This window comes from Thunnus maccoyii, chromosome 5 (genome assembly GCF_910596095.1).
Source record: "Thunnus maccoyii chromosome 5, fThuMac1.1, whole genome shotgun sequence".
Lineage (NCBI taxonomy): Eukaryota > Metazoa > Chordata > Actinopteri > Scombriformes > Scombridae > Thunnus > Thunnus maccoyii.
Window position 1 is genome coordinate 31056237 of NC_056537.1, and position 24091 is coordinate 31080327.

Sequence of the window (24091 nt, forward strand, 5' to 3'; positions counted from 1 at the left end):
GCAGGACATGCAGTACCTGCCATCTGCAGGAATACACTTTAAATGGGTTACCATTTAATATATTATATTCTTGGATGTGTATATGGGTAATTCTTCAACTATGGTCTGGGATTTTTTTTGAAAATCTAACCATTTTTATAGAAATGTATTGATATGCTTTATTAATCCATTCTGTGTAGAAACACTTCCTGATTGTGACAAAATACTTAAAATAATATATAATTTTGGCATTTCATTCTAACATTCAGGGGAAATAATAATTTCCATCATACAACATAACAGATTTTTTTTAAACAAAATTACAGACATTCCAAAATATTTCAGGAAATCTCTCACACTGATCTGCCCCAATATATAAATTCATGAATTTTCAGGATTTTAAAGATAATTTTTCCCATTGTTTACATGGGAAACAATGTAAAACTGCATCAATGAAATCTTTCAGACATTTTTTCTTACAGTGCACAATTATTTTCAAATTCTGTAAATCTATTGTGACCATAATTGCTCAATTTTCAATAAAGCATTATTAGTGGGACTCTGTTATTTTTATACATTTTATGTAAAAATATGTGCTGTGATAGAAATGACATGGTGTGGCAGAAAAGACCAGATGTGGTGCAATGCAACAAACTACATGGGTGAACAGTGTTGTTTGTGACTATTTTACCTTTAACTGCTAACGGAAAATGTCCAGGTTCAGATCCCCTCATTACTATTAATTCAGAAGAAGCCTACAGTGACCAGAGCATGGCAATGTCTGTAAAAGTATCAATATTTACTGAGTTGGAGGGTAATACATACCAATAATGGTCAGATGCATGTTCCTACCAATGCAGAGATCCAGCACAATATATTCATATTTCATAAAATGCTGTTAATCTACATATTTACATACACTATTCATGCCTACACAATTGTATTCAACATCTAGCTGATGGTAGATGTGGCAGTGAATATAACTAGTGGCTATAGGCAATATTAGTGGCGCTAGAAAAGCAGTGATGGCAGCTAGACAACTGAGTGTGCCAAGGTGTTCAGATTATACTGCCCATCAAGACAGTGGGGCCAGTGTAGGTTAGCTTAAACAGATACAATGCAGATATAAAGCTTGATCAAGTCACCAAGTAGAGTAATGGGTGAGAGCAGGATTCAAAGGCAGTTTAAAGGTTTATCAGGTCACGGTTAGAGAATGTTGTCTATCAGAGGATTTAGTACATTTATAACAGCACAGCCTGATACCCACTGCAGGACCTAATGATAGGTAAAAACATCATTTAACATATAATATATCATATACATTATATAATATACAGTATACAGTCCAAACCCTTGACTGGCATTGTATTATTAGATTAGTAATAATCTATTTTAAAATATACATGTATTAGTATTAGTATAAGTTTTGTTTCGTATTATAATTAATCAATATCCAAAGAACAAAAAGGGGTTTGCACACCCAAGTCAATTACATAGTTTCTGTTTTTATTCTGAACAAGAATAACAATACCTAAAGTACAAATACAAAGTTCATAATAACTAATCAATATTATTTGAGTAATATTATGTATTAATATTATATAATACAGAACTTCGACGGGAATGACCACCCAGCGTTTGGCACATTTTACATGTATTGTTAATGGTCAGTAAGAGTAGCACAAAAGCCATCATATTTGTTCTCAGGCATAACTGGCTGTGGATGATTAACTGGGTTCATTTCCACTGTCTCTGCTGTGTGTCTGCAGACCACTTTACTGCGTTGCCCTGCGTTCGATCTTCATACGATAAGGTTTGGGAGTCAGAGTGACCCCATAGACTGGAGTGTAGTCTGGCTCTCCTGCATCCTCAGGCCAGATGAACTTAAACTTCCTCAGCAGAGTCACCATGATGAGGAAGAGCTCCATACGAGCCAGACCCTCTCCAAGACACATACGAGGACCTGAGACATGAACAAGACTCAAAGGTCATTGATTAAACCCACCCTATCTGTGTATGCATTTGCAGGTGTGATACAACAAGACCTGCTCTGTTGTTTGTTTTTTATGCTCTCATACCTGCAGAGAAAGGCATGAAGGCCTCTGGTTTGACAAATTCTCCCTGGTCATTGAGGAAGTTTTCAGGGTTGAATTCATGGGGGAATTTCCACTGTCCCTCTTCCTTCAGCACTGAGGTCAAGTTAGGGATGATCATTGTACCCTGAGGAGAAAGTGAAGCAAAGGTCATGTTATTCTGTTTGGAAAATCTGTTACCTTACATTGAGAGACAACTGTTTTCTTACAAGCAGTGAAATCAAGAAATTTTTGATTAATTATGAATTATTATTTGCAGAAAAGTCAATTTCAGCTTTGTTCCTTGCAGAGTTTGACTCTGCTTGCAACCATGAAACAAATTGCTTTTTCAACATGAAGCTATAGAGTACCTGTGAAGTTTTTTCCCACAAAACATCACTTTACTGTCACTATTGCCAAAACTATTGAACACCAGCTGCCTCTTACCTTAGGAATGGAATATCCCATGAGCTCTGTGTCTTTTGTCGTACAGTGGAAGACGCTGAGTGGCACAGTGTTGGCGATCCTCTGCACTTCATGGATCACAGCCTGGAAGAAAAGACATTGAAAGAGCAACTTAACACCCGATAAAAATCTTATCATTGCTGACCCCCAGTGGTGTAACTTCTTAGCTTGCTGCACTGATGCAAAAGTGAACTCTAGGACCCCATGACACCCAGAGGTGTGTGGTCAGAGGTGAAAATCTTTAAACAACACGTTTAAATAATAACTCTCTTTTTATGTTTTATTTGACTTAGGACAAAAGAAAAACAATGCAGGCCCTCAGAAGCTCAAACCTGACCCGAAGCTGACCAATAAACTTGCAGCATGGGAACCTGTCAACAATATGTTGACAACCAGGAAATAATAAATGTTGTTTAAAAGCAGTTTAAAAGCAGGGATCTCCACGTCAACTCAGCATTTTTTATTTGAGCAAGGACCCCAACGTAAATTGATTCTCCCACCGGATTTATTGTTTGATTTTTACACTTTTGCGAATGATCCCCTACCTTTAGAAGACTCGGTGTCATGCTCTGATAAATATGCCACTGAGACCCATGTGTACACATGAAATAAAAGTGAAATTATTATATCTGATTATTTACCTGCATGTAAGGCATGTTGTTTCTGTCCTCAAAACTGGCCCGATCCTTCCCTTCCAACACCTGGTCTATCTCCTGCTGACAACGCTCTGAAAAATACAGCAGAGAGAGGGTGGTGGTGGCAGTGTATTACTGTTAATATCACAACAACAATGCAACAACAATGTAATGAAGAACGTGATTGAGAGCGGGTGACAGGTATAGAGAGGCTGGTAACTGGTGGAATGATGGCATTCAGGGTCCTGGTGTTCATGCACATGCTGGCTTGGTTGCGTGGCTTACTTGATGAGGTGGAGCACATGTGCTTTTTTCACTGTGTCCACTGTAAGGTCTACAGGACAAAGTGGGAAAAATTCGTCTTTTGGCTAAATCTGACACATTTATATCACATTGGTGTTAATTAATGTGTTTTGTCGGTGATATATAAATGAATATTGAAATAAAAAACTAGAACAACATGTGGAAATGCCTGAAGAACAGTAGACTGAATGAAGGATACTAATGACAAATTATAAAATTAAACAAACAAAAAACAATAAATACACAGGCTTCTAATTTTTAGCCTGCGGCCATCAGTTTCATTGATGGAAATGACAGTCTCCAGCTAATTTTAGCAGCTGTGGTAGCTAATTGAAGAGGACATATTATGCTTTTTGTGGTTTTCTGTAATTTATATACTGTTATGATGTCAGATACCTATGTTAAACATGGTCATAGTTCCACAACTTGAAATTAACGTATGTAAAAATGCTCCCTGCATGTCAACAGGCCAGGTTTCAACCTGTTCTGAACGCTTCGTTTGCAACCTTTTTTTCCACCTTGCCGACAAGCTGGCGTTGGCCCATAAAGGGTCAGACCGGATTCTGACTTGAACATGTATGGATGTATTTGAGAAGTTGACATTTCGAGTAAAGAACGAGGAAAAAGTAGTGAAATCTACTACTATAGTTTGTTTCATGGTTTGCTGACATAGCTTCCCAAACTGAAGCTAACCATTCAGAGTTGGCTTATTGGGAGGGGGTCTGTAAAGAGACAGGAGCGAACAGAGGCTGAGCTGAGGGGCTACATAAAGGGCCAGTATAAGACCAATGAGGATTGCGTTTAACTGTAAATCATGCAGATATTCCAGTTGAGCCCCAAATTCAAAATATAAAAAAGTGCATAATATGTCCCCTTTAAGGTCAGTTCCATAAATTGGCCAAATGATCAAATGGAACTCTTGACTCTTGACACACCTTAGATTCAGGAGGAGAAATGCAGGTTCTATCCTGGACAAAGACCAGCTCTTTCCTCTTTCAATTCTTGTATGTATCCATATTTACAACAAAATGTCAGATGTAATTTTGCATGGTGTTACATCTTTTCACTGATTTTTCACAGCAGATATTCTGACATGTCACACATGTCAAAATGTCTTCTGTGATAAATACCTATTCTGTTTGTGACTTTCACAGAAATAATTATAGAAATAAGTGATGGATGAATAGATAAAAAATGTAGATAGACAGAAAGACAATGGCAGGACTATGGAGCCAATGACAGAAAAGAAATAACCTATGATTACCCGTGCATGCATACCTTGTATGTGTGGGTGGGTCATAAGGTAAAGGAAACCAGTAAGCAGAGTGTTGGAGGTAGTGTCAGTCCCAGCAAAGTGAATATCAAGAGCGTACATAGAGAGTTCTTCTTCTGAAAATGAAGAATCGTCACCTCTCTAAAAAGAGGAGAATGTTTTTTCAAGCAAACATCAAATGAAATTATACCTTACTGATACACACACACACACACACACATACACACACACACACACACACACACACACACACACACACACACACACACACATACACACACCTTATCCATTTCATCCAGATAGCAGTCAACAAAGTCTCGTGGCTCTCCAGGGACTCTGGTGTTCTTGTGTTCAGCCAACACACGCTTTGCAATACGCTGACAAGTCTGAAAAACATGAATCATTGAGAGCATTAAGAGCATTTGTGTTGGTTGTTGTTCTCTGTGTGAGGTTGCACCAAGAGTTTTAGATTAAATTTTTCACAATTCATTATAAATAAATACAATAAATTTCCAGGACCTATAAACATACCTTAACATTCTTAAAGGCCTTGGAGAAGGGCAGCGGCAGGTTACGAATCATGGGAAAGGAGTCATACAGCTGTAAAGAAAGATTTATCCTTAACTTATCTGAATCCAGATAATTTTATTATCAAATGTTTCACTTCAATGGCAAAAGTTAAGACATACAAAGTACTACTGGAGATAAAAGTTAATTTGCAAGCTAAAATTCTGTTTTTAGTTAGCAAACAACACTTCAATGTCTATGAGGCAAGGTGAGTAAGATTATCAAGTTGAAGAAATAGGTCTTCAGAGTGTTTGGCACAGGTAGTTCAACTGAACCACCAACACACCAAATGTCAACAGCTACTGCAGTTGCAGAGGTGTGGATGGTTTGAGAGGACAGTGATTTCAGACAGCCTCAAAGAGGTTCGGGAGGACAATGAGACCGAACCCTCGAATCCAAACCCTAATCTTCAGTGTACCCTGGTGCACTTTACAGGTGAGTGTGACACACTTAACGGTTACACCAAGTCTGAGAATAAGAATTTCTCAGAAAAAGTTAAGGTGCTAAATACCAGAATCCCAGATGATGCTCTAAGTGCAGAAGTTCAGGTATCTTGGGGTTCTATTCTTAGGTGATGGTAATGGCATGGCTCTAGGGATGGCAATGTTGATCTATCTGTCAGTCTACCACTTTAGTCCAGGATTGCCATGAAATTTTGTATAGACATTCATTATACACAGAGGACAAAGCCTACTTACGTAGGTGATCCCCTGACTTTTCCTCTAACGCCACCATGTGCTTCACATCAGTGGTTTTAAGTGAAATGTCTAACAACTATAGGATGGATTGAAATTTAGGACACACATTCATCTTCACTTTGGGATGAATTGTATCATCTTTGGTGGCCCCTTGGCTTTTCCTCTAGCACCATTACTGGGTAAAACATTTTGTGTGGCCAATACTTTGTTTCCTTATCAAATACCTGCAACTAATGACCTCCAAACAAATCTTAGTTGCACTTTTTGTTTCATGCTAATTAACAAATGTTAGCATGCTAACATGCTAAACTAAGATGGTACACATGGTAAATATTACACCTCCTAAACATCAGCATGTTAGTATTATCATTGCGAGCATCTTAGCATGCTAAAGGCTAAAATTAATATTTAACTCAAAGACTCTTAGGCTGTGTCTAAAATCACTCCCTATTTAATATATTGTGCATTACATTCACCCTCCATTTTATTTGCGTCTCCAAATGCTGAGTGTGTAAATATATCCACTATATTGTGCCCTCAAAAGTTCCACAAAAAGTAAGTGTCCATGGCATGCCATGGCATGTACACTACTTTCTGTTAACAATCCCACAATGCAATGCTCTGCATTTTAAAGATTTGAAAACTACCAACAACGATTAGTTAGTGTCCGAAATCTTGATTTGCTGCTCACTATTGAGTAATTTAGCGTCTATTATATAGGGAGTAGTGAATCATGCTTTGACTCACCATAGCCCATGGTCCATTGGCTAGCTTGGCATTCTCAGTGAAGCACTGAACAAGCACTGTGATGAACTCATCATCATAGTCGTAGCGTTTACCAAACAGAACCTGGCAGATTATGTTGGATGCCGCGTTATGAAACATAAGTTGAGGGCTCAAGGTTTTGCCTGTAAAAACAATCCAGTGTCACAGCAGTTATTATTATGGTTTATTATTATGTCTGCTATTTACTTTTCATCTGAATTTATTCCAAACTGATTGAGATTTTTGTGTGCAGCTGGTTCAGTGAGTCTCCCCATTCACACACACACACACATACACACACACACACACATACACACACACGTTGGTTGCTTTATTGGATGATGTGGCTCAGAATTAATTGAAGAAGACTCTATGTTTTAAGAAAGATGATTTCATATTAAATATCCTCAGCCACATATTCTTGGAAATATAAAATTAGATGAGCACCTTCACATTTTACAGTCACAGGCTATAAAATGCCTTTTCTTAACAGAGATAGTGGGGTTTGACTCCGGGTTGCAGCTGACCAGTGGCAAATTGAAATGGAATGAAGCCCACTGATGGCAGACAACCCGAAACAGTAGTTGAACGTGTCAAGTTTCCCACAATACAATGCTCTGCCATAGCCTACTGCTATCAAAAACTGACAAAAAAACCCCAAAACATTATATATCATAATCAAAGGAGAAATAATTAAAACTGATGGCCTTAACATTGACCCATCGTACTGTTGAGTATCAAGGACACTTTTGTGTTTTTGTGTTAAAAAATGTTAAAGATATAGTTAAAAGAAAACATTAACATGGTGACAGTGAGCAAAATACTTCTGGGTGGTGGGTCCTCTGGTCCGTCCACCAGACTGAAGCTGACCATTAACTGTCCTGATAAAAATTAAGATAAAGAAATAAAAACAAAAAATAGATGAAATCTTGTGATTAAAATATTCAGTAATGTAGCGGTTATAGTTCAAAAAAATTATAACAAATGAGAAAAAACAATACAGCTTCTGTGTTCCCAAGTCCCGACTGACAGAAAAAAAAGTGGTGCAGGCATGAAACATACTTCCAACTGAAATACATTAGTTTAAAAGTCATGCTGAGTGTCACGAAAAAAATGTAAAATTTGTGTCCATGTACTCAGATCTATAGATTAAATTTCGTGGCTATTTCACAAACTACAATGATACTGGGTTGGTAAAAGACATAACACAGACTTAAGTATGACACAGCATTGTACAAAAATTCAAACTTGAACCAAAATTCAACCTGGCAACAGACTTACACAATGAGCAGAAAGTGGCAGGTAGAGGAAGGGAAAAGGCGACTTCAAAAGGAACTGTATAAAATCTACTGATATTAATGGAAATGTATGATTAAAATCCACGTGGTAATACTTAAATATTTGTTTCATTTAAATCAGCTGCATCACTATTTGTGGTGGTGAGATTTTAGTGTGCACCTGTACAGATTAAAGTTGTATGAGGATTGTGTGGACCTACAGATGACGTACCAATGCTCTTTTCCAGTGTATTCATGACATATTGCATCTCTCCCAGAATCCTCTCCTCCATGGACTGCTTCCCCAGACCAAAGTTCCTCAAAGTCATCAGAGCAAAGCGACGATGCTCCCTCCAACTGGAGCCATAATCTGCCAGAATCACTCCTACAACAGGTGTGTTGACACAAAAAGCACACAGTGTGAACTTACAGGTTATCTAATGTCTGCTCCAGAGATCAATTACTTTCTAGCCTGTTGTATTATTAACTCTCTGCAATACTTTAATGTATTATCTTTGTTTACTTTCAAACCTGAGATTCAGATTAGTGAGTTGTATTCATAGTTATTGTACATAGTAAGTTACACTTTAAAATACAGCAGTAGGGTTTTTGCTCACTATAAGCAGACCAGATTCTTCTACACGAGGCGTTCATAATCTTAATTTATTTGGCTATCTGGACACAAGATCAATTAAAATAAGTGTGTTAATCTTCCTCATCCCTACCTTTAAATATGACCTTATGGGCATCCCCTTTGTTTGTAATTAATAAATGGATTGAAGGACTTAGGGCTTGATATAATTCCCACTATCACAACATTTTTGATCTTAATGGCTCTAGACTTCTCTGCTTTTTATTTTGTTAAAGATGAAAGATGGATGACATTACTTTTGTCTCTCTGGGGAGGAGCTGTTTTTGCCTTTGGCTTAGCTTGTTCATAACAAATTGCTATTAGACCAACAAGACTTCTATGGCTGTGTAAAGCATACTGGCACTAATGGGAGACTTTTATGGAAATGTATTCTTGTTGAATGTGTTTTGATAGATTACATTTATAGGCTTTTTACTCGTAAAGGTTTCTTCAAGTACTGATAAAAGTTTCAAAATACTTCTTACTAATTTAGAAGCAGGCTTTAAGGGGCAACCCTAGTCGTGCTGGTTACTGTCCCATCCCTACATGCAGTACATGCATAGAAAGAGATATATTATTGCCATATGTACCCTAAATGTCTCCTTTTTTAAAATCAACTAAATTTGATCTTTTCTCTCCTATGACACATCATGTCTGTCCTACCTCTCCTGTTGGTGGTGTCATTGACAAACAGGTCTTGGGGTCGTCCAGCAAAATCAGTAGCCTTAGACACCATAGCCTCCTTCATGGCCTTCAAACCATTGATGAATACAGCTGGTTTGGAACCAATGTACAGACTGTAGACATTTCCATAAGCCTTCCTCAGCTGAGAGAAAACACAACAGCTTGTCAGTTTTTGAAATACATCTACAGAATATCACATAACAGATGGATATTACGCTCACTCACTGAAATTACAGCAGCAGTATATTTGCCCACTTAAAGCTTGTGTTATCTAGGCATGCATATAGTTTTGGTTATAATTGCCCAGCCTTAAGATAATTGCTGAGACTGCCACCACCACTTCTGGATTTCTGGCATTGAATTTTGAATTGAAAATTTATACTTGTAAAAATCAACAGAAATGTCTCTTTCTAGAAACCTTATTGTGATTACTTGGGGCAGCGAGGTCTGTAGATTATCCTCCAGCACATAGTTTCTGTAAAAGCAGTTTGATGTTGTGATTTTAAAAGGGATTTTTCAATGCACTGAGCACCACAAAACTATCCCTTTTCACTTATATTGTATTAAGATCTCAACAGCGAAGATCTCAAAATCTCACAAATATTGACTTAACAAGACCACTCATCTATTGAATTGGGCATCAGTTTGAAAACAGCCAGTGTGTACGGCCTAAACTGGTTAGTCAAAGTACACAGGTGGTCAACTCTGCACAGACAACGACAATATGTTGTGCAATCACACGAAAAGAGCAATGCTGTTGTAAATAACCCTTGCCCTTAGAAGCATAGTATACTGTGCGCATATTTCAGTGGCTTTGCATGTATTTTTATTTTACCCCAACAGCAAATAGGTTAGCTGAAACTAGCACTGTAAGTAAGTATTTAACTAGTTTAGACCCATTTTAAGTAGCCTTCTAATAATAGTAATTACATACATAACATAACAATTTAAGGCATTGGAAGAGCCATGCAGTGTTTTTCTTACCCTCTCAAAGTCATTCAAGGGGTTCTCCAAGCTTATGTTTAACACATTCCCGAGAAGCGGCAGGATAATGGGTCCAGGTGGAAAGTTCTTGGGCCTCAAGGTTATGAGTTGAATGAGGAATAAGCAAACACAGAGCCCTAGGATGATTAAAGTAAACATGGTGAGGGGACTGAACTGAACTGGAGAAACTGGCTGACTGATTTGCTTTAAAAGGGGTTGGTTAGCTCTCAGCACTTCCTCTTCTGATTAGGATTAGGGTTGTACTTTGCTCCTCTGTATGAAAGGTGAGTGAGACAAATCAAACAGGGTACCGTTACACACTTTAAGAGGAACAAGCTCTGACAGGGTTTGACTTGATCTACCTGGGTCACAAGTAGAGCCAGACCAACACATCGCTAACCTATTTTAGCTTATTGCAGATAAATGGATATAGATGTACAACTGGTAATATTAAAGGGATTATTTGGTCAGCAATAGAAATAAACTAGTAATGAATGAATAAATTGAATAAAATTATGTTGCACCAGTCTGTACCGGCATTAATGGTAGCTGACAAACTGCTTTCATATAAATCTTACCGGAGGTGTTCATCAATTGTTATGTTCAGATCTGATTCCCATTTCACTCTAGATTTGTGCAAACCTGGCTTTTGTGCCCTCATTCAGCAGCAGGGAGTAGATTTTAGAAATAAATTTGTATACATTTCCCTCATGAAGCAGCTTGTCCACATCAGTAAATACAGGTAAAGTCATTCCAGGGCCCAGGCTGGTTCTAAGAAAAGATCTTAACTGAAGAGAGCAGAAGAGGGTCCTGCTGGACAAGTCATATTTCCTCTTCAGTTGTTCAAAGCACGTGAGAAGTCCCTTTTCGTAACAGTCTTTCAAATGCTGGATCCCTTTATGATGCCAAGTCTCCAGAATCTTGTTATTGAGAGTCATGGGTATGAGGGGGTTTTTTTGTCTCAGAGGTGTTCTTGATGACAGTCCCATTTTCAGTCTAAGACTTCCATGAATCTCCCACCACATTTTAATTAAACAGGATTGTCTGTCCTGTTGGATAGAATTCTGAAGTTCCATTTATAAATAAAATCACTGATTGCTTTTACTTTCAGGGGCTGCAATCCAATTTGTATCCAGGAGGGGGCACCGTCACTCTCAAAAAAAAAAAAAGGATGAAATAAATCGAATTTGAGCTGTAATACTTTTTAAAACTAGGTAATCAAATGCCCCCTAATCTATAATCTATGTCAGTTTTTCCATAGATACCCTGGGTACTTTATAATTCCATATAAATTGTCTAACATGTTTGTTGAGGGTCTTAAAAAAAGTTTGAGGTAGTAGAATGGGTAAGGACTGGAAGAGATATTGTAACCTCAGTAATATATCCATTTTCACACTGTTAACTCTACCAATTAGAATAATGGGCAAACTCATCTACCTACGTAGATCATCTTCAATCCTACTGAGCAATGGGAGGTAGTTATGTTTGTACAAATTACGAGGGTCGTTATCTACAATTATTCCAAGATGCTGATACTTTGCAGGATCAAAACTCGTTAGTGGAATAATTTCACTTTTTTCCTGGTTCACCTTATATCCTGAAAAAACACTATAAGCATTTCATAGAATCTGTAATTTGGTGAGGGACTTATCAGGGTCTGTTAAGTACAAAATTACATCACCTGCCAGGAGATTAATTTTATGATTTGTCTGATCCACTCTGAAACCCTTTATATCAGGATCCTGTCTGCTGCTTCGGCTAGGGGCTCAATAGCCAAGACAAAGAGTCCTGGAGACTTGAGATTCGATCTACTCAAGGGAAATGCTGTTGAGATCTGTCCGTTAGTTGTAATTTTGGCCCAGGATTCATGATAAAGGGTTTTTACCCAATTAATAAACAACTGGCCAAACCAAGACTATGATTAAATAAGGCCACTCTAGCCTATCAAAGGTCTTTTCAGCATATAAAGCTACAGCTATATCAGAATCAGTCTTAGATTTTGTTAGGTGGATAATATTAAACAGCCTACATAAATTGTTAGCTGATGAGCATTTAGAAATAAAGCCACTCTGGTCTGGATTACTAATTGTGGCAAGTACTAGCCAAGCCTTTTGGCCAGGACCTTAGAGATCACTTTATAGTCTGAATTTAATAATTAAATAGGCTGAAATGAAAAGCACTATTTTTTTTTGTGAATCACATTGATTATGACAGTAGAGAATGATTTGGGGAGAGTTTGAGTTCTACATGTTAAGGTAATTACATCCATGATAAGGGGGATGAGTAAATCCTCAACTCTCTGTAAAATTCAGGGGGAAACCATGTTCCCCTGGTGATTTATTAGATTGTAATGAGCCCAAGGCCTTTTCAATTTCTCTCTGAGTGAAGTGAAGATCAAGATTCTTTTGGTCTGGACACCAACCATTCTTGCTCTCCCCTTCAATAAATGTATCTACCAAACCAGACTCTAAAAGCTTAGCTGAGTCATAAGTAAGATGGCATGAATGGGCTTGGTCAAAAAAGGCAGCCTAACTAAAACATTGCAGGAAATTGGCTGGCTCAGGATGGGCAAAGTAATTTATGGTTGTGCAATGTCCTATATTTTATGCTAATAATGAGTGTTGTCATATACTGATACAGTTGTTTTTGTCTTTTTACAAGCACTAATTTAATTTTGCCAAAAGTTGACTCATATTTATAGGAACCCCATATTACTATGTTTTGGCAGCATAAAAAAGTTTTTATTTTTGTTTAACTTCCCAAAAATATCCCACCTCATTTCATTTGACACTGACAAAACTTCACTTCATGCAATCATTACAATCTGCTACTTATAGTAGTATCAGGTCGGGATGTTCTGGTGTTAAAAATTAGATGCTTTTGTTCAACATTGTCAGAATAATTGTTAGAGATGACAACGCTCATCTTCTAACTTGTAAAGTCTCAACAGTGTATCTTGATGATCACTTAGTAAATGCATTTATTATTGAGGAGAAAACAGAAGTCTTCACACGGATCTATGTGGATGACCTGTTGTACTACAGACCTTATGACAGGCAATTTTCATATGACACTGATGACCAAATGTACATTGTCCCACACTGTAATTTTGTATGACTTCATGCTGAACTGTTCTGTTTCAGTTCAAGAATTATGTTTGCAGTGTACCTGCCTTTTAACACAATATTTATGTGCAAGCTGTGGCTGAAAGGGGCATTGGTTGTCCACAATATTCTAAACCTTAGTTAATTGTGTTACACTCGTATTGGAGTCAAGTGTCGTCTGGTAGTGTTGATTTTCTAACACTGACTTTAATGTAGAGTACTATCAATACTACCTAGTGTTAGCCTGTGTTATTTTTCAACTCCTTTCAGTGTTGAAATAACTCTTGGTGAGTGTTAAAAATTAGCACTTTCAAATGTGTTAATTTAACACTTAAAAGAGTGGACACATATAGACACTTTCCTAGTGTTAAATTGAACGCTCTCAGAGTTAATTTAACACTGGTGATTTTGCTATGCACCTCCGTAACCTTTGGACCACCCCTGGCCTCCACTTCCTAGTTTTTGAATAATGTTCTTAAATCATGATTAGTTCTACCTCGTGTCTATTCACTCTTATGGTATGGGCAACATTTAGATTAATTTTGCCTTTCTTAGCATAATAGAGTTACTGTAGATTCACTGGACTGTTTTAAATGTTAACACAGTTCAGCTGCTGCACTGTCTTTTATCTGGGGGAGAAGAAATTGGACAAAAGGTAAGCAATGGCTCTCTCAAGTGGACTGAATTGGATAATAGGTTTAACATTAAAGTTGATTTTTTAACATAAAAACCATTTTGTATGTATATTATATTCAGATATAAAATAGATATATATAGTTAAATTAGTCTGTTTTTATAAAGGGGAAAATACATACATCTCTCTCTGACTGAAGCTCACATCTTCATTTTAGCTACTATGGGGCAACAAGTCAACAAGTGTTGGATAGAATTGTGTTGTCTGACTGTATATTAAGAATTCTGCTGAATCAGTCTTATTAGAATCATTAAAATCTATTTTTCTTGATTAGTATTTTCTGTGTGAGCTGGTTACTAGTAGTTTTACAGTGAGTCATCCTTGACTTTGAGAATTGTTAATTTAGTTTTCTCTTCTTTGAGGAACATACTCATTCCAATCTGACCAGAGGTCAACAAATGATGACTTCTCCTCAGGCTATAAGAGAAGTTGACAGGCCTGAGGTCAGCTGCCAGGAGGGTTTCCACTAGTGTAGAGCTAGATGTATTAAGTTACATTCCTCCTCATATTATTTTGACTGTACCCATGATGCAGTGGCTAGCACTGGACCTATTTGATAATAAAGACATCACACATAGACAAGAATAGACTTCTTTGTACCTCATTACAAGTGACCCCGAATATACATAAATATTTCAACTTTTTAAATTTTTTCTGCAGCTGATACACATTTTCTGTATATACCGTAGAGAGTGTGCCAGGTTAAATTTGACCCACATTTATTAAAAAATTCAAGAATCACTATTCAAAAATGTTGTTGCATACTTCACATTCAATAACATTCATTGAAATCATGATGGCTGTTTTGTTCTCCTGTTTTAGGTAACATAGCACCATAATATAGTGTGACTGTGAGTGTTTTTTCTCCATTAATGAAGTGTAAAACCTAAAGAATACACTCTTCATGCTTCACTAAGGTTTAATTACCCATTTATTAATGACAGATAAGTTATTCTTAAATGAAGTTATTCTCTATTGATTGCTGCAGATTTTTAGGTCAAATCATTGGCTAACCAATGAGTTCACCTGATGCAATCATTCTGCAGGCCACAAGACTGTGCAAAGGTTGTGTGTTTTAGTAAAGCTAAATCAGAGTGAAAAGGAAAGTGTAAGCCAGTTAATTAGTCAGAATCCCAGCTTCATCATGTTTGCATCTGTGGCTCTTCTCCTGGTGGCTGTTTTGCTCCTGCTGCTCCTCTTTCGGACCCAAAGGGCTAAAAATTTCCCTCCAGGCCCCCGACCCATCCCCATCTTTGGAAACGTGCTGGAGCTCAATCTGGAGAGTCCCCTTGCAGACCTGGAGAGGGTAAAGGGTTCATATTAATATACTGACTGTACTGATAGATGAGTTGAGATTTAGTAACCTAAATGGGAACTCTACATACTGACATACATCTTTAAATCTAAATATGGCCATTATTTTTGCATCTGTGAATTCATCACATTTTTTCTCTAGTTTTTTAGCCGTAGGAATTGGAAAAATAATGGATTTTTTTCAATAACATGTATTTAATAGCTTTTGTTTTGCACCAGAAAATCCTATGCTGCTCTTTTCTCTAATGATTGGCTTGTCTGATGAGCTGAGCTCTTCACCTAAAATTACCATATACATTGATCTACACTTGGGTGACCTGTTCTGTCATCCTATACACATTTGTATCATTTATCAGCATTTAAATCCAGAAGAATAAAGGTGCTCATTCTGTTTGAAAGTGGATATATCAGCGATATTAAAAATAAGGTCACTCACTGCACTGCTACTAATAATAACTTGTTAATAATTGACTCAATACAGTGGCTGATTGCACTGACTATAGGTCATGTCAGCTAAATCCATGTATGGTAGTTATAATCTACTCTTTCTCTGTCCCCAGCTGGCCAAACGCTATGGTAACGTCTACAGCCTGTTCATTGGGCACAAGCCTGCAGTCGTCATCAATGGCCTGCAGGCCTTGAAAGAAGCCCTTGTCACCAAAGCTGCTGACTTCGCTGGCAGACCACAGGACCTATTGGTCAATCATGCTGTACAGGTGAAAGGTTGGAGAGGTTTTTTTACTTTCATTACAAATATGTAAGTCCTGTCACCCTGTGCTATTTTGGAACAATGTTACTGATCATACAAATTATTTTTATTATACCTGACAATAAAACCAGCACAAGTTATATTTCATGTGTGTGAAAGTGTGTGAGACGGGCACAAATCTCAGTGATCATGTCCAAATTATACTCCAAAATGTCCAAAATATACAAAACTTGATGGACAGTTTTGAGACACACCTCAGTCAACAGACTGTCAAATTCAGAGAGAAACTTGCCACATTAACCAGTGGTGGAAGAAGTATCGCTATTTAGATCATTTACCAGAGTAAAACTATAAATACCACAATGTAAAAATAGTCCTCCATTCATCATTTTATTACAAATATATTAACAGAAAAATGTGCTAAGCATCGAAAGGAGAAGTACTTGTTAAGCAGAATGGTTTTGCTTTAATCTAAATGATGCATCATATGAGATTACTGTGTATGTTTTGTTTATAAATTCTTAAAAGACAGGTTCACAATTTTTCAAGTCAGTCTTAAGTACAGTACTTGAGTTAATGTACTTAATTACTTTCCACCACTGACTAAACTGGTAAAGCAAGAAAAAATACCCTCCTTCTTTTTCACAAAGAAATAATTAATTAATATTAATTGATTACAGAGATACTCTTAAACAGACTATGTGTTGGATTTAAAAAGTCCCTTTTATGGCATCATCTAGTGGTGGTATCAATAATGACACTGTTGGACTTTTTTTCACACACAACATTTAATTTGATATGTTTAGAACAGGGATGTAGGAATATAACAGGAAGTCAATAGTCAGCTTCAACAGATAATAATATTGCCATGAAAACTTGTCATTGAAACGTCATTCATTAAAAATGTATTTGAAAGTGGATACACTTTCTTCTAAGTTTTAAATCCATGTTTTTGCATGTAGCTCAAGCTCCAGGAGTGATTCTAGCAGATTATAACCCTGGCTGGAAAGAGCAACGACGCTTTGGTCTGATGACCCTGAGAAACTTTGGTCTAGGTAAACAGTCCATGGAGCAGAGGATTCTTGGAGAGATACATCGCATCATAAAGCCATTGGAGCAGAGTATCGGTATGTCAACTTCCCAAGCAGGACACAAGGATTGGATAAATGTTGATATTGAGCAGGATCTTTTGAACTCTGTGCTGAAAACTAGAAACTCAAAAAATTCAATATCTTTATCATATTTTCTTTTCTTATCATATCTTTTTTATAATGTTATTATAAGAAGTTTACACCTTTAGTGACTGGTCAAGGTTTGTTTATGTTTTTTTTTTCCAGGTAAGACCATGGATCCTCACATGCTGTTCCACAATGCAGCCTCCAACGTAATCTGCCAAGTTCTGTTTGCTAGGCAGTACGACTACGAGGATGAGTTCATGAAGTTTTTTGTTGATCTTTTTCATGAGACCTCCAAAATAATCAACGGGCGCTGGGGTATGGTGAGTCACATTTTCGACAATAAAGCCACTCAATAATGTAGCATCACCACTGAAACTGTAGAGGAGGTATAACAGAATTAGGTTATGTATAATACATGTAAGAACAAACAGAAGTGAATGTGGAGACGGATCCTGTCTCAATACTACTTCACACAAAATGAATTAAATAGCTCCTTTCCCACCAGAGTCATGCAAAGCCAGACATGCACTTTATATGATGAAACAGATACGATCAATAAAATCTGGGAAATTTGTGGAATCTAGACTGTGTCTCATCCTGCAGCTGAGTTTATCCTTATACAGTACTCAGTTCAGGAACATTTTCATTTGTCCTTCTGACTGAAGTTTTCTTGTCAAGTGTGGGTGACCTAAAAGATTGAGACTTTGCTACTCTGTTGTTAATATTGTTGATATTATTGTTATAAAGCCTGGCTGCAAAATATTTAATCAGCTGATAAGAATGTAAAGATGACTAAGATGAGTTAGAAAAGTGGTACCCTGTATCTTTTATTACTTAAATAATTGTTAAATTATTAAAGTCCCCTTCACTCAGAAATGTGTTTTCTTCCTGTTACTTCAGTTCAATGTTTGAGCTTCACTGTGCAGAATAATGTATGTAACACTAGAAGTAAGTTTTCGCCTTCATCTGCGGAAGGAGGAGAGTTTCTCTGTTATTGAAAATCTGTGTAAAACTACAAGCATGATTTCTGACATCACAACCACCTTGAACGTCAATTGTGGTCCAATTTGCAACCTACACAAGTGTGATATGGGAACTTGAAACCTCCAGTGCACAAACACTGAGAATGGACTTAACAGTGAAGTAGGAGACATCTTGTATCTAGCAGATCAACTTTTGAAATTAAATATATTTACATATTCATAGATTCTGGATTTTCAATGAGGGAGAAGGAGATGTAATTTTAAGAATTTCTAACTAGGTAATTGAGAACTGCAGTAACTCTCTTAGACTCAACTGGGCAATGCTCAGAGGACTAAAGGGCTTCTTAAAACTTTGTAATTTATCATTTTTCTCTTCCATACAGATTTATGACTCTATTCCCATAGTACGCAACCTGCCACTACCCTTCCAGAAAGCCTTTAAGATGTTTAAGGTATGTTTCGGAAAGATTTTGTTTCCAAGTCCAGCAAACCACCATTGAATTGTGTTTTATTACAGAGACAATGGTGCATGGGTTCAATTGGTGGATCACCATGTAGGCTATAGCAGAAGAAATGCCCTGCTCAAAAGACGGAAAGAAGGAAAAAATGAATGACAATAGAAAGTTTACAGCCAAGCTAGCAGCTCCATGAGGCTGCTGTATAAACTGTATGCACACTGCAACATGACACAACAATCAACTCAATGGGTCACAGTGCTGTGATGAGGTGATGACAGAGGCACATTTTTTGAATAAGAACTACGATGCAAGAGAAGAGGCATGACCTAAAATGGCCTAAACAGCAAAACTTCAGAAGGCTGCTGAATAACAGTCATTTAGTTATGAGAAGGGGCAGCCTGGGACATTACAGTAGACCTCTCATGTACTATAGAGCTGCGATGATTAGTTGATTAATTGATTAGTCAATTGACTGAGAATGTCTCTGTAACTATTTTGATAACCAAAGAATCATTTTTCACTATTTTCTGACATTTTATAGATCAAGCAATTAATCGATTACTCAAAAAAAATCAGCAGATTAATCAATAATGAAAATAATTGTTAGTAGTAGCTCTAATGTACTATAATTAACTGCCTATATCAACATTTTTTGGCCATTGACTGTGTGTCTCTGTAAATGGATTTATATTCATCAGTATAGCATATAAAGATGCAAGTTGTGCCCTTTAGAAACCTTGAATCTTAAGGTCAAGATTTATTGAAAAAAATTTGTTGAACTTTTTTTTTTTCTTCCCAGATGGCACATGAAAGACGTCTGGAGCTGTTGGCTGAGAGCAAAAAAAACAGAGTTCCTGGTAAACCACGACATTTCATAGACTGCTACCTGGATGAACTGGATAAGGTGTGTGTGTCTCTTCGTGGCTGATAACAATGAGGGAATAGTTTGTAGTATTTACTCACTCTTTTTCTCTCTTGTCTGGCTGCAAAGAGAGGAGATGATGACTCGTCATTTTCAGAGGACCAGCTTTGTGCATTTATTTTGGATCTTCACTTTGCTGCGACCGACACGACAGCCAACACCATGCTCACTGCTTTCCTCTATCTCATGAACTATCCACAGATACAGGGTATTTGTCCATCATCTGTTGGTTTGACTATTCCTCTTTTTCAGGAGTTCAATAGTTAGGAAGTTATTGTTGTCACATGGAGATGTCATATTCTTTCTCCACAGTTTGAAAGATTCACACTTTCCTTTGGAATCAGCTGACACATGCAGAAACACTCAAATTACATATAGACCGAGAAATATCTTGCATAGTTTTCTTCTTCCTGTCCATACTATCTTTCTTTCTGTACTCCTCAGAGCGCTGCCAGCAGGAAATAGACAAAGTTCTGGATGGGAAGGATCAAGCCAGTTTTGAAGACAGACATCAGATGCCCTACGTTCAAGTATAAAAATTATTGGATCATATATATAATTACAGCCCATTTTTGCATCAGATTTTTCCCTGTGAAGGGAAAACGTGTTGTATATGTGTTATATATCCAAGATGTTACAATGCTACAGTATGATATTGTAACAGCTGTCTCTCTCGTGCAGGCTGTCATTCATGAGATCCAGAGGATGGCCAACACTGTTCCTCTCTCTGTTTTCCACTGCACCACTAAAGACACAGAGCTCATGGGATACTCCATACCTAGGGTAAGTAGAAAACATCATTTGTACCATAATAAAAAATATAGAAAGAGATTCATATCATACTAATATTCCTCTGAGCACTGACAGGTAAAACTCACTTCAGAGGAAACATTTGGGAACTTTGTTTAGTAATCTATGCTAAATTTTCATCTAAGGTTCATCTTTATAAACATCTTAATGTTGTGCACTGTTCAAAGCCACAGGACTTAATATGAAATCCAGGCAGGGATCTATGTGTAAATGATTCAAGAAGACTTTTTGACTATGATGTAATTTTTCAGCCATTAAAACATTACTTCTTGGGTTTGAATGCAGTATATCATTCAATTTAAGCATTATGCAGCTTCAATGAAGTGTTGTAACGAGTAGACAGGAGTATACTGTGTATGATACTGTGAAAAGTTTTCTAGATTTAAAGAAAATTTACTGTACAATAAATTTAAGGGTAAAATCAAGAGTTTATGATTTTGACTCATGATGTTATGCACACATGCGCATGGTGTCTGAGAGTCTCCACACGTATTTCTCCTCTGTTACCACTTCTAAAACCTATATTTGCAAGAATGGTTTCTGTAAAAGCATAAGAGTTGATTAATTCAACATTAACTCTAGCACAAAAAATGTGTTAACACTGTGAAATGAAGTCCTGTTGCAGTATAAATATGGTACATTTTCATTATTAATGACAAGTTGATAAATTTTGCATTGAACATTGTAAATTGGCAAACCCAATACAACATTGTGCATGAATGGAAGAATGAAAGACAACATGTCTTTATGTCTCATCTGGGAGTTTCAGCTGCTCTACACTTACTGTATGTATGATTATTTTAGAAAAGACATGTTGTATTATGTCTTCAGAACACACGTTCACTTCTGATACTAAAGTATGTCTTAGTGTCTTAGTGTGATCATGAGAAAACCCCTGAAGAAGGAAGAACTTTAATACCATGTCATGTAAAACAATGACAGAATTCTCAGACTTCTTCTATAATTCTCACGGTTTTAGTCGTAGAATATTAGCAGGTGTTTCCTACCTTTCTGTGTACTTCACTTTTTGGAAAGTTGTGAATATTAATTAATATGTGAATTGTGATTATTTTTTAGACATATTTTGTGTTGGTATTAAAATATATTTTAGATTTTTAGCTATTATTACTCGTACCCACAGTATTTAATTCATAGGTGTCATATGCTGCCCCTCCAATGACTGGAGGCTCACATTTTCCACATAACTGACATCCTGATTAAACCAAGGTGTTTCTGATGTGTTTACACATTTATTAGACCTCTGTTCTTCTTTGTTGTTTGTTCTTCAGGGAACGGTCATCATTACCAACCTGTCCTCAGTGTTGTTTGAGGAGGGACAGTGGAAATACCCTCATGAATTCAACCCTGAAAACTTCCTCAATGACCAGGGAGAGTTTGTTAAACCAGAGGCCTTCATGCCTTTCTCTGCAGGTGTGTGACATTGATTGTTACATTCATACCTACACAGAAAGATTGATTGGGAGGTTTGATTGAGGAAATATCACCAGATAATAGAAAATTAAAGAAAAATGGAAAGAAAGTCACCACACTTAACCCCTAATTCGACATTAATTTTAGCTCCAGTTGAAAAGACGGTTGTAGTAGTTCACACTTGTGTTTTAAACCACAGGTCCACGGATGTGTCTTGGAGAGGGTCTGGCTCGTATGGAGCTCTTCCTCTTCCTGGTGACTCTGCTGAGGAGGTTCAAGTTCATCTGGCCTGAGGATGCAGGAGAGCCAGACTACACTCCTGTTTATGGATCGACTCAGACCCCCAAACAGTATCGCATGGAGGTCCAGTTCAGAAAAAACATCTAATAGGTCATGACACAATTCCAAGACAGAGGTTATCCTGATACTGTAATTGGCTTATTGAAAATTAAATGAAATTCAATATTTTGATATAAAACCACTTTTCGTTGCACTTATTAATATTTGAGTATGGACAATGGACTTGCTTGTAGTGACAAACCCACAGCTCCCCTCAGCTCTATGGAGCGTTATCGTGTCTTTCACATCATTGTTTTGATTTCACAGTCTGCAACTTCACTGATTTGGTTCAGTCTCGCTGCTCACATCAATTTGAGGTTGGAAAGTGTTCCAGCAGCTGTTTACCTGCCCAGCACCAGATGGCAGACAAAGTTAGGGATTAGCTGGCGAACATAGCGGAGCATTTAGCAGATATTTTTCTAAGGAGTTGCTGGAGACCAAAACATACAGGGAGAGTGGATGGTTCATTTATATTTAAACGCTAATGAATGCTAATGGTACTTCATGTCTGCTGGGTGTGTAAATAGGCAGATGGACAACAGTCTGATAGCATATTAGCAGTAATAACTTATGTGTGTTATGTTCAGCTTATTGTGGAGCTTGAAACATCATCAAAAAGAAATATTTTCTATAAACCACACTGTAACCTTTATTTAATGCAACAAAGCTGCTGATTGTATTCATAGTATAGATTACAGTTTGTAAATCATAACATTACATCTTATCAGATGAAACTACAAACTCTGACTCACTTTTTCTCATGTTGCCAGTGTAAAATTGAATTTGTGGGATTAAAAGAAGTGTAACATTATCAGATCATGTGTAACTTTGTCATTTGATCAACAAAGAATGGTTCGCACTGTACATATGAGGCATTGTGTTAGTTCATGCAGGACACACACACTAATCACAGAATTCTCTCAACAAGGCGGTCCATTTAAATATGAGTCCCTCCTACACTGATCCCTGCTACACCAGTGCTGCCACACTACGCTACTGCTGGCAAAGCTTTGCCTCCACCACCCTTGCCTCCACCTTTTTGGTTAAGACTCTTCACATGGCTCTAAGGTAGACTGGAATTCAAATGTCTTGCTTTGGGCCCACTCTTGTATACCCAGTAGGGTTTCTGCATTGTGCTTCCTGCTTTAGCTTAGCATGCTGCTTGGCTAATCCAGGGAGCATCATAGAGTGGAGCTGTCAGTGCCAAGCTAAACTGTATTTCCATTTGTGGCAATAAAAGGTTTAATCTATGACAAAAATGTTCCTGACTGAAATTTCATGAAACAGCTTTTAGATTATCCCCAAATTTCATTTTCAATATGGCCTGAGTTTGTTGATGGAGCAAGTGTGTTTATCCTCTGGAAGCATGAATATGAATTAGAGCAAAAATCAGGCATCACTAAAATCCTCTGCATTCATCCTCTGCAGATCCATAAGCAGACACAGCAAATATTATGGTAACCAAAGGTGTCAACATGTCTTGTTTTAGACCAAACTGCTGGATTCACTAAACGTGATATGTTCACTTTACAACCTCACATGATCACACAGAGTAATCCCACATTGTGAAATCCTATAACACCTCAGTTAACTAAAAAGTTAAATAAGTGGTTATAGCATAGTTGCTGTGGTGTTACTGCACAAACAGTGTGGTATGTCCACTTCATAACAACATCAAGACATTTATGATAATCCTCAGAAATAATAAGGGACTTTTTTTATTTCTTTTCTACCTGGCATACAGGCACACTGAACCCTGTGTGCAGTTTAAGCAGTAGCCTTTTGATGGTTGGACATTGGTGTATTATTGAAGCTT

General features: G+C 37.2%; 2 protein-coding genes across 4 annotated transcripts; one reads left to right on the plus strand and one right to left on the minus strand.

Moving 5' to 3' along the window:
• Nucleotides 1-1516: 1516 nt before the first annotated feature.
• Nucleotides 1517-10492, minus strand: LOC121897701 (cytochrome P450 2F2-like). 2 transcript variants are annotated; one of them, XM_042412387.1, is made up of 11 exons: nt 10334-10492; nt 9329-9491; nt 8267-8419; nt 6740-6900; nt 5259-5327; nt 5009-5104; nt 4733-4868; nt 3158-3243; nt 2499-2600; nt 2058-2199; nt 1517-1942 (listed from the first exon to the last, which is right to left on the minus strand). In XM_042412387.1, the coding sequence occupies exons 1-11, from the start codon at nt 10490-10492 to the stop codon at nt 1755-1757; spliced, it is 1455 nt and encodes a 484-aa protein (XP_042268321.1). In that variant the 3' UTR covers nt 1517-1754. The 2 variants fall into 2 exon arrangements, with proteins under 2 accessions (XP_042268321.1, XP_042268320.1); XM_042412386.1 differs by having other exon boundaries at nt 4733-4866; nt 4995-5113.
• On the plus strand, nt 8379-23057 carry LOC121897700 (cytochrome P450 2D15-like). Of its 2 annotated transcripts, XM_042412385.1 has the most exons (12): nt 8379-8428; nt 15344-15437; nt 16006-16168; nt 17117-17281; nt 17492-17652; nt 18699-18767; nt 19573-19677; nt 19765-19903; nt 20140-20225; nt 20377-20478; nt 21795-21936; nt 22136-23057. In XM_042412385.1, exons 1-12 carry the CDS (start codon nt 8379-8381, stop codon nt 22321-22323), a joined length of 1464 nt encoding a protein of 487 aa, XP_042268319.1. In that variant the 3' UTR covers nt 22324-23057. The 2 variants fall into 2 exon arrangements, with proteins under 2 accessions (XP_042268319.1, XP_042268318.1); XM_042412384.1 differs by lacking the exon at nt 8379-8428 and having other exon boundaries at nt 15276-15437.
• Nucleotides 23058-24091: the final 1034 nt, after the last annotated feature.